The 12,057-nt window shown below is 35.4% G+C and overlaps 1 protein-coding gene across 1 annotated transcript; it reads left to right on the plus strand.

Moving 5' to 3' along the window:
• Positions 1–2,924: 2,924 nt before the first annotated feature.
• LOC115632521 (larval cuticle protein 65Ag1-like) lies at positions 2,925–3,311 on the plus strand. Its single transcript, XM_030529717.1, has 2 exons — positions 2,925–3,049; positions 3,113–3,311. Exons 1-2 carry the CDS (start codon positions 2,925–2,927, stop codon positions 3,309–3,311), a joined length of 324 nt encoding a protein of 107 aa, XP_030385577.1.
• The last annotated feature ends 8,746 nt before the right edge of the window (positions 3,312–12,057 follow it).

The raw sequence follows: 12,057 nt of genomic DNA on the forward strand, positions 1-12,057 counted from the left end.
TTATTATGTATCCGTATGCCAATGATATGATAGACCGATTTAACAAGAAGTTATAGCCATAAATATATTTGCTGCTGCAGCGCTGCTCAAGCGCTGCCCGCGGCTGTTGTTGATGTTGCTGTTTGGTTGACTGCTAACATGTTTACACAGACACGAATATACGAGCATATACATACATACACTCACATAGACGCAATTGCTTTGTATATGTGCAATTATACACCCTTTGCGTGAGTTCGAATACCGAGAAAGGTAAAATCGATCAAACATTTTTTTTGTAATTCTCTTACTTTTTTTAATTTCTATAATTATTCTAAACATATGTACAGAGTATTTCAAAGTCGGGACACCCGACTTTAGCTTTTCTACTTGTTTTTAGTTATCTCAGCAATTTGTATAGCCTGTACCCAAAGGGTGAAAGGCTATACTAGTTTCGTGCGAATGTATGTAACACGCATAAGGGGGCGTGGCAGACCCCACAAAATATAGATATTATAGATCAGGGTGACAAGCCGAGTCGATAAAGCCATGTCCGTCTGTCCGTCTGTATGAGCGCAAGGATCTCAGAAGGAACAAGAGCTATTCCCCTTAGCCCTAGGCAGGTCAAGTTTGTTTTTTTTTTTTATTTTGATACACATAAAATCGCTACCCATGCTCTGCCTGCACCTCTGCCCGCAGCTGTTGTTGTTGTTGCTGCTTTGGTTCAACTTTGTGCTGCATACTTGTACATACACGCATATAAACACGCATAGACATGTGATATAAATGTATGCAGTTAAAACTGTACATAAACATGTCTCCACTCTTGTATATATGTATGTATTGAATAATTTGTTATTTAATTTAGTTATATCATTTAATTAATATATATTTAAAATTAATTAAATTTTTTTTCTTTTTTGGTGCAGGGTACAGGTACAGAGTAAGAGTTGAGCTCGCTCGACTTTAGCATTCCTTTCTTGTTTTTATATAAATTCTTCCTTTATAAACTATGTGGTAAAATGAATAGGTGTAGCCACATACAAAAAAGTATGTATATTATAATTTTCTGGATTTAACTTTTTGTTAAAAGTTCCAATAATCACAAATGATAATATACTTTTATACCTCTTTGGCACTTTAACAAATTATTAGAAAAAATTGCGTTAGATGTTCATTTTAGCTATGAGACATTTCTCGTCGAAAAGAGGGAAAATTGACAAACCCTGCCATTGCAGGATAATATTCTTTTTCATTTGTGCCCTATAGCCCAACTATATTGCCGAACATAACGGTGTTCAACCACAGCCACAACCACCTTTTCTTATAATAATTCAAACTTTTTCCAATATTTAAGGGATATTGGTGTGATAACAGATTTCTGTAAAAAGGGGGTCAATTGACAAAGTGTGTTAATCTGACATTATGTATACTACTTTAACTGGATTAACATTTTTTTTGCCGTTGATCTGCACAGTAAACAGGGTAGTTTTCCAGATTCCTGCAGCATTCAAAAAGCTTAAAGATAGCACTAAAGATGTCTCTTCATAACGACACTTAAATAAACATAAATATAAAGTACTTAAATGCCACTGTTACCATTTCTATAGTCTTAAGAATCCATCCACAATATAAAGAATAGAGCGGACCTAGTTCTTATATATCCTGTACCCTCCATAAATACTAAAAAAAATATCTTTAAAAAAAATTTAATACTTGTATAATGAATTAAAAACATATTAGTTTTTTGTAGAGGCATATCTTTAATAATATATAGGGATTTGGTCTATGCTTATCCAAGTGTGGGTGTGCGAGCTGTACAGAGTTTAAGAAAAGCAATAAAAACAGCAAGAGCTGCTGATAGAGCATTGCCAGAGCTTACATGTGTATAACTCGCTTCAAAATTGGCTGTTGGGCTCCAATCTCTTTTGAAGGCATATCAAGCACAGAACACAGATATGTTATTCAATTAACAACTCGGCTTAGTTAGCCATATTTATTATTATTTTCACTATATTGAACGGCTTTAGTTTATATACTTATGTAATTTAGCAACAAATTGCTAGTTAGTACGTTATTTATTTGCGAATATGTACAAGTAATAGCCCATGCTGCAAGATCAAAGGTGAGTTAGGAATAAAAAAAAAATTCTTAATTGATCAAGGCTGCTGAACTGAACAATATCGTAATATGACGTGAGGACATATAAGTATAGTATACACTAACCGCGTCTAATCTTATATTTCCTGAGATCGACGAGTATTTTATCGACTCGTATTGTCATTCTGATGAAGAATATATTTGCATTTAACGCAGCTACAGTCAGTGCCCTGAAGTTCAATCGAGTAGTTTGACCCTAATAACAGTTCCCTAGGAAAACTGTTTCGTCTGAAACAGCCTCATTCGTTTGACCTCCAATTTTGGAGTCCAATATAACTTTCTGTACACTACCAATTTATAAAAAATAAAAGTTACAAATGTCCACTAAAAAATATATGCTTCAACTGTTATTATGCCTACATTGTTTTACGCAAAATGAAACGCCATAGCGATGAACCACGGAGTAGTGTTTACAAAATCTTAGTTTTGATGATATTAAATAAAAACTGAATAACCAACTCGGGCAATATTTCAGAATAAAATAATATCAATATATATAAACTATTGATGTCCTAATTAAACGTTCTGGAAAGGCAGTTGTTTAGCGCTCGGATTTTAGGTTGGGTATGCTAATGTGTGTAGAAAACGAAATAAATGATATTTATTCGGTTTTTGTGGAAGACCTTCATAAAACGAGCTTTGGCCAACTAAAATTTGGTTACTGATGAGATGAAACTAGTTTAGCTTGGGCGTCACAATAGTTGCGATCGACTATAAAAACGCGCGAATTTCGACACAATACAAACATTCATAGTTCGGTAAACACACGAAACACTCAATTCAACATGAAGTTCATCATTGTCTTTGCTGCCCTCTTCGCCGTTGTTCTGGCTGCACCAGCAAATCCCGATGCTGATGCACAGGTCCTGCGCAGTGACTCTGATGTTGGTCCTGAAAGCTACAGTTATGGGTAAGTTGTACAAAAATAGATATACTGTTCCTATTGTGATAAATGCTCCTCATTTCATTTTAGCTATGAGACCTCCAATGGCATTAATGCTCAAGAAGAAGGACATTTGATTAATGCTGGCTCGGATAATGAATCCATTGCAGTAAAAGGCTCTTTCCAATTTGTGGGCGATGATGGTGTGACATACACCATTAACTATGTTGCCGACGAGAACGGTTTCCAGCCACAGGGTGCTCATGTTCCCGTTGCCCCAGAGGCTTAATTAAATAAAGAAGTATAAGAATGTTATAATAATTCCAATTTTTTATTTCAATATTTAAGGGAAATAGACATGATAACATAATTTTGAGAAAAGGGGGCAATTGCAAAAGTGCACTGAACGGATCTATACTATACTTTACCGAGCCTTTCATTTTTTGCCGTTGATCTGCAAATTTGCTTCAATTATGCTGTGAAAAATACTTACAGCTGTAAAGCTGTAGTGCTAAAGACGATTCTTCAGACCGACAGCACTTAATTTCTTCCACATAATTCATCATCACCTTGCAGCTAATAAATCAAGGTATAATTTGCACTTCATGATCTGCTACATCTATCTTTACTCTACACTTTGGAAACAACGGCACTGGTTCCAATCATGGATTGCCTTGAATAAGTCATTTTATTTTATTTTAAGAAGCCAACGAATGTTTGGCGAAATTATGGCCAGCGGTTGCTAAATATCACGAAATACAATTGTCACAATGTGATCTAAGAATAAGAAGAATAAGGTATGACTTTCAGTGACATGCAAGAGTTTTTTGAAGATAAGCTAAAAGGATAACGAATTATTACTTGAAATTTGTATATGGTTAATATTTAACACTTGAAGTAAATTTTTAAAGATGTTTGGGCTTGCCTTTTTTTAAATCTAGGAACGTAACTTAATTTTTTTATGGAGCGCATGTTTCGTTTAATCGATTTCGCTTAACACGAGGGCTAGTTGTATATGTATATATACTTGTATATATATATTGTTTGAATTGAAAAGGCTCCGAATCTACTGGACCGATTTAATTCTTTCACTGTTGGGAAGCTATATCGTCGGTTAACATGGGCTATATTATATTTGCAAAAAACAATAGAATCCTTACTAAAACGCCAATAATGTAACCAAATTCCTTAAAACACTCCTGAATAACATGCTGTTAGTTCATAATCATCCTCGGAACATTGTCACTTTAAATATTAAGGCAATATTATTCAAAAGCCCCCAGCCAAATAAAAAATTACAAATCGATCGACACCGTGTTAATATAGAAGACATTTAAATTGACTAAGCCCTTCTGGACTGCCGCCACATGAATTGATGGTAAAATTGATGGAAATTGAAATCATGCTTTTGAGAAATTAAAGCCTTCCAAGCATATGCAATGGGACGAGGCTGCTTATTAAGGAATTGCAGGACAACTTAAGTGTAGCAACTATTATCAACGGCCCAGGAACTGGTCAAAGAGCTCATATAACGAGGATACCGATGATCCTATTTGATCATTTATATGGCTTTAATTTCCGGTAGTCCCAAGGCCAAGCCTTCGCATTAGTAGGGATCGACATACGAAAGCAATGTTTTACGGTATGTTGACCTATCACGGGTCGGAGCTCCTGAAAATCAATTTATTTTGCTATCACAAAATAAAACATCAAATATCTTTTACAGAGAACCTCTAACCTAATAAAGAATAACAAAAAAATCTAAAAATTAACAAAAAATCATTAAAATAATAATATCCAAAATAAATTGTACTCCTTCTTAGTAACTCCTAGCAAAAAGAAGGGTGTAGGTGTGTTATAAAATGTATAATTTTTAAAATTTTTGTAAAAATACCCGTGCGAAGCAGGAGCAGGACGCTAGTATATATATATATATATATACATACATACATATCCGTAGCGTTGAAAACCATCCACTTGTCCATATTAAAATGGTACAAATGACTTTTTCTATAATTTGTAGAATGAACATGAGTGCGAACATTTGCACAAAGGCTCACACATCATGGATCATGACAATGACATGGATTATATGGCCGCTCCATTCCATGTACTTGTATGCAGAACTCTAACAACTATCCTATTGCCGATGATTTCAACAAGCTAAACGGGAATTTTAATTAACGCTAACATAAATGAAAATGTATGTATGTTGAAAAACTCGACAAGCTAACAAAGAGTAGGCAGATGAGTTAATAGTTTGACTTCGTTAGAAATTCCTTTTTATTTTTCACAGTATTTTTCATTTGCTGCGCCAAATTTTCATAATAGTGGAAGAATACACGAGAGAAAATTTCAAACAATAATTGGCAAAAGAAAAAAAAAAAGAAAATACAAATGAAAACCCGACAGTTCTTAGCACAGTAGAAATGCCCAACATATAGAAGAGCTTTTGAGTAAAATAACTAAGCCAGACAAACGAAACCAATTTATTTCGAAGTAAAAATCAATAGCTAAGAAACAGCAGACGAGCAGACGGACAACTAGCACACGGTCAGGCGTAAAAAATAACAAAAATTGGGAAAGAGGGGCAACAAAGAGTGTGTGGGTGAGTTTTTGTGTGAGTGTGTGTGTGTGTGTGTGTGTATGTGCGCCCATCGACATGTGCGCGCTCTTGATGCTACTACGGACTACACAGACAACAAATAACAGGCGACGGGCGTTGGACGTCACTAACACGTTTCGTTTGCTTTTTTGACCAGTTTGTCCGGCTACCGGAATGCTTTTCGGCTAACAACTATGCGCGGTCACCCAACTACAACTTAATGCTAAAATATGCATTTGACATGCGATGAAATACAATGGCAATAACAATAACAATATGTGGCTATTGGCTGTTGTTCGGCTGCTGCCCTGACGTAAACGTTCGACCATAACTTAGTGTATCGTTTGTATATAATTTTCATTGGTTTTTCGTTTTGGCCGTACAAATTATATTTTAAATTATTTGTTAACTTTAATCTTTAGCATTACAAGAAATTACCAAGAAATGTAAAACCTCAAAAATAACCTTTTATTTTTGAGGTTTTACATTTCTTGGTTGAGCCAACACTTTTTGCAAGCTAAATGAAGGATAAGTAGTTGGTTAAAAAAATAAACCAACCACGACCTTGATGTTGAAGATGTACAACAAAAAGTTTAGAACACTATACACGTAAGCTAAATACAGAAGGAAACCGATTTTTGGACTTTTGTGGCAGTGCAGCTAGATGAGCTTCCTCAGAAATAGATGAGAAAAATGTTTATAGTGGAGATCATCTTAGTTTTGTCTGCACCTTTATGGTAGAGCCGTTGTTTCCGACGACTCAGATGCCACGAGTCTTAGTCTTACTTTATAAAACGGTCTTATATAGTATTATTAGTGTCAGAAGCGGTCTTTCTGTATTAAAAGATAGATTTAAAATGTATGTATTTGGCAAACACATTTTAAAATATGATTAAAATTAGTGGATCGAACATCCAGAAAATTAGTGAAGGTAGTTTCTTTAATTTTACATCACTTCCTAGTTGTTGTATTGTAGCATATATGGTAAAGTTGAGCCGAAATTGGAATGTCTCTGAATGTTTAAGAAATTAGTCGGTGCCCTTGTATATGTATACAATTAAAATCTCTGCTTACAATGATTGTGTCGAATTTAAGGGGTGGTATAAAACATTTTTATTAAGGGCTTGTAATTATTTATATGAATTACATCCTTTTTAAATTGTCCAATAAATTAATGTAGGTTGGTTAAAGAGCCAAAAGAAAATTTGTTTTAGAGCAAATTACATTTAATGGGATAGATTTTACCAACAATTTTTAATTTCACGGAAATTTATTCGTATAGGACGGAGATGAATGTTTAGTGCCAGAGCAAATTCAATAATAACCTGTAAATCGGTTTGCTTAGCGGTAAATTACTTATTAATTAATTACTAATTACTAAACGCAAATGGTAAAGTCTGTTGAAAGTTGATAAGTAAGCTTTCCGCTTATTTAAAATAAAATAAAATGGGTGCTCACTTCAGAAGTTGTTTTGTAAACTTCTTAGTTTTTACGTTATTATTTTTATTTCGAAATTCAAGTTTTATATGTATACAACAGCACTTCAATTTCTGTATTAATAGTCACAGACAAGCAGCGCGGAGTCTACGGGGGTATTTGACTGACGCTCAGGGAAAATTTTTTCGTCCCCTCCCATTTCAAACTTTCGTTTTAATTGGTCACCTTAATGGGGTGCCATAGTTATGTTTCGTTTGAGGGTTTTTTTTGTGTTTTCTCCTTTGTTTCGCGTTTGTTAATATGCAAATCGCCGGGCACTTTTGTGCTGCCAATCAATGTGTCAATTAATATGCTAACATGCGCCTAAAAGTATGCCCTAGACCTTTGTGCTTGTTTGCATTTCTTTTGTTGCTATACTCGTATTTCGTTGTATCTGACATTTGCCACTCTTAACAAAAATGTCTGTATGGGAGTATGTTTGTAGAGTGAGTGTAGCAAACAAAACATTTTATTCATTCATAAACTGCTAGTTAACATCACGCTAGCAGTGCGCTGTTAACTCGTCATTAACAGGCCGCCTGTTAACAGTGAGCGGGCGCATTTAAACATGCAACATAAGGAGTTCATTCTCAGTTGGCGTTAGCCGCTTGTGAATGGCGTAAACGGTTTGGCCATTTCGTTATAACTGTGTTGGTGCGTAACTCGCAACACACAAAAAGGCGGACTTTTTTGTATTGTACGTAAATTTTAGTGCTGAAAAAATACGAGTATATACTATACTCGTATATCGCGCAGCGGCCAAGGCAATTCGATTCACTCTGTGTGTGCGTGTGTTAAGCTATGTAGAAAAAGTTCACACACAAATTGCATTATTTCCGTTACAGGAGTATATGTACATATATCGAAAAGGAAGAAGAGGGTGAAGCAAAAAAACTCGCTTAATATGTGTATTTATGTATATACATATACACACACAAACATGCATATGTGTAAACTGTGCGATTTTTTGTGTAAAAAGTTTAAGGCAATTTTTGGTTTTTTGTTGTTGTTATTGTGAATTTTGCATAAGGACGGTTCATGGGCTTGGGCGGGTGTGTAGTATGTGTGCGTTGTGCATGAGGCAAAGCGCCCAAGAGACGCTGTGCCGGCAAACAGAGAAATATACACACACATCAACACTTACATGCATGTGGAAAGCGCGAAGCGCGCTCGTTTATTTTAAAATTTCCATTAAATTCAACTGCGGCGTGCGGCTGATGCTGCAAAGGAATCGGCTCTCTTTGTGAGTCAATTATATGTTTGGGTGTGTGCATCTGTTTGTAATCTCAAAATTTTAAGGCTGCTTTAAGTAGATTGCCTGGATTTGATGCGCCTTTTCACCTTTCGGCGCTTGCTACATCAATGCCTGAAGTGCAGACAAATTTATTGAAAGCGCCCCAATTTACAGAAAATTTCAGTGCACATGTGTACATTCACAACTAGCATTTGGATATTATATGTATATATTATATATAGTACACATTACAATAGCGTTGCCCAGGCATGTGTTAAATCGTAATGTAATTTTCGTAGCACTTTGTGCACGCACGGCGACACATGTTGGGGTTCCCAGTAAAAACATCCTGCCCTTTCCACCCTTATAAATACATATGTGAGTAAATACTTCTATATGTCCACATTTATTAGAGTTGTGCCACATTCATTTGGTTTAAGTATTGAGTAGTTCGGAAATCCATCCCAAACGATCCATAAGAAGTTACTGCGAAACGGCGATAATCAGTTCATTTTAGTTCGTAAAATAATTAATTACTTTTAATGGCTGCTTTTTGTTTTGTGTTTTAAAAATAATTTATTTATATAAATTTTAATGTAATTGTGCTAACTGATTCATTTAAATATTTCACTCATGCAGTAAAGAACTAACATTTGTACACAAGTTCCCTTGCTAAGGGATCCTGATGAAGATCAACCTTTACAATTACATCTATAATAGTTTTTAAAAAGTGTTTTTGTATTTTTTGAAACAAAAAAGATAAACGGTTTGCGGAATGAAAAAATGTAGGTCCGGAAACAAAAAATGCGCTTTGGTAATAATAATAATATCAAATCAATCTTTATAAAAACTCAATTAAACAATAAAAGTAATTTTTGAATTGAAATAAAAATTATAATTACTGTTTAAAATCAAAAATATGATGGCTACTTCAATATATTTCATTATAATTTATTAGCTCTTTTTTTTTTGAATTAGATACATAGCTCAACACTGACGTAAAAGTTGTCATATATACGAGTAAGTATGTATGTATGTACATATACGCACACTTAGGGTTTAGCGACGGTCGAAATGTGTGTTAACTTTTTCCATAATTTCCTGAATACTTATTCAAATGATCGCATGGCAAAACTCGAAAAGTGGCTCAAAACGATGTAGACCGCAAACTGAACGCTTAACTTTTGCTTGTTGCATTATGAACGACATACATACGTACACGGCTGGGGGTGAAATGTCTATAGTTGGGTCTAGCGTGCGACAGGATTTGTGTTTAGTCGTTTGTTCTGCGGTCTATTGGCTGCCAATCACCTTACACTTGATTTGAGCTTAAGCCCACAACATGTTACGCGCAGGCTGTGCTTCCATTTCGCAGCTATTAACATTATTGTGAATGGCACTTACAAAGTTGCACATACTTATACACTATACACGATTCTGAGATTGAATATGCCTCTCAAGTGCCATCAAATCTTTGCACTTACAATTTATCTAACTCAGCATGTGCATTCACTGTGGTTTGTGACTTCAATTAATTAAAACAAATGGCTAGGGGCTGCCTCGGCATATTCCTGGGGTCTGCTTTAGAGATGCGAACGTGAAAATGATTTTGTCCAAGCACGAATTGAGTTATTTATTGTTTTTTTTTTAAATCTGAAGTCAAAAAATGTTTCATAATAAGATTAATAGTTGCTATAAGTATAGCAGCATAGAATTTGTTTTGAAATACAAGCTACAAAAAGATGAGATCAATTAATTTCAATCTGTTGCAAGCATCGACCAATTTTTTTCGAGACTCGCATTTTTTGAATAATTATATGTAAAGCAATTCTGTACACCTTATAAAGAATATTTGTGATTAGTGTCGGGATAAGTCGTTAGGCCACGGCTATACTTACGGTGTAGAAAATACAAACATGGTACCCCAGGATAAGCAGATAGCAAAGCCTTGGTGCGCTAAACATTCAAGAAAATTAAATGAATTCATCAGATTGTCAAGATTATTATTTGTGTATATAATATCCCGATTCCCTCTAACCATTTCTGTTTTTTATTGGCTTTAACGTGACTTGTTATACTATTCACGAACCATTGCTATCTGTAGTCGGCCTTAAAAGCCGTCTTGTGCCTCCAGCCATAGTGTTGGGTTGTTTTTTCAATTAATTATTATTTCATTAGCTTCCATTAAACGCCCAACGCAGAGCAGACCACGCGCAAGCGCACGCCCCCAGTTATTAATGAAGTGGATGCCCATTTGCCTACCCTCCTTCTACGAATATGGTCGATTGTGGGCTGGTGCCTCTTCTCGAGAGGCTCCTTGCTCATAATTCTCATTTTGATTGGCCTTTAATGAATGTGAAATTGTTTGAGACTATTAATGCTTGCCATTATCTTTGGCAGGGCAATTAATTTGATTAGAAAACGTTTAGAAGCGGGCTTATAAGGCGTTGAGTGCAACACTTACTTGCTATTGAGCTGTTTGTGATTGTAATGCTTTCAATCTGCCCATAGAAACAGACAAACACCCACTTCTTGTACACAGAAGTACATTCATTTTTTCAATGCATTAAGCAAATGTTAAAACGTAAACCAGGCCGCCAGTCATTCACTCAGTCAGACATTCAGCCAGTCAGTCATTCATTGAAACCATTTGTGCTGCGCTTTTGTACAGCTTTGTGTTTTGTTTCCCTTTCATTGCGCGTTACATTCAATTGTCAAGCGATGTCATCAAGCCCAGTTTGCTGCCAGCCTTTTAGGTATCCTGTGTGTGGCCGTTGCCGTTACATCAAGTACATGGTTTGCTGGTTTTCCTGCTTGTTTGTTTGCTTGCACTTTACAGTTCCCTTTGTATGCGTGTGTGTGTATGTGTGTGTGTGCGAGCAATGCTTTCACATGTTCAGATGCATTTATTATGGCCTCGTTCACTGGCAGACTCACCACATGGCCTTACAATGCTCACCGGGCTTGATGTATATTCCTTTAAGTGAAGCAAAGTAAGTGATAACAACAGTGAGTGACTAATATTGATGACAGTTCAAGTGGTTTTATTGATATCAAACTTGATTTGGCAACCAAGCGGTAACATTCTGATAAGGTCCTTTCAATGCAAGTGTGAGTGAAGCCGGCGTTTCATGCCAATTGAAAAGCAAATCAAGGGTGTTATTTAAGTTCTTATGGCAGTTGCTCCCGTATGTAAATGCCGTAATAAAAACGAATGTATTCCGTCTTACGCACATGAAAACATTTACACATATGTTTGTTGGTGTGTTTGCGAATGCGGTTATAAAAATAAAAAACCGAAGCATGTGCTTAAAGTTTAATGTTCGCAATTCTGTTATGACATCTTTGAGTTGAAAAGAAAATAAAACATAATCTCATTCGTTTCTGGTGTTAATAGGCATGGCCAAGAGCGCTGAAAGATATTCTTCATGCTCTTAAAGTTGGCAATAATATCTTTTATTTATTTTAGAAGCTTATTATACGCTACGTATACGCAATATATTTTTGGACTTGATGTCGTTAGACTTACTCGTGTAACATTACACTTAAAATGGCATCAACTGGGAGAAAAAATGGTGTGTGTAGTCTTAAAGAACTAAATTACCCTTCACTTCATGTTCCGTTTTTCTATAGACGGTTCAATAATAAATAAAATTTTCTAGTTTCCACAAAAAATCGTATTTAAGTAACTCTCCTTGGAAACTTCCGGTGAACTAATAT

The sequence above is a fragment of the Scaptodrosophila lebanonensis genome, unplaced genomic scaffold, assembly GCF_003285725.1.
Source record: "Scaptodrosophila lebanonensis strain 11010-0011.00,11010-0021.00 unplaced genomic scaffold, SlebRS2 tig00001415-arrow-pilon, whole genome shotgun sequence".
Lineage (NCBI taxonomy): Eukaryota > Metazoa > Arthropoda > Insecta > Diptera > Drosophilidae > Scaptodrosophila > Scaptodrosophila lebanonensis.

Coding starts and splice junctions, on each gene's coding strand:
- LOC115632521 (XM_030529717.1), top strand. CDS start 2,925: ATGAAGTTCATCATTGTCTTTGCTGCCCTCTTCGCCGTTGTTCTGGCT. Junction 3,050..3,112: donor CCTGAAAGCTACAGTTATGG/GTAAGTTGTACA, acceptor ATTTCATTTTAG/CTATGAGACCTCCAATGGCA.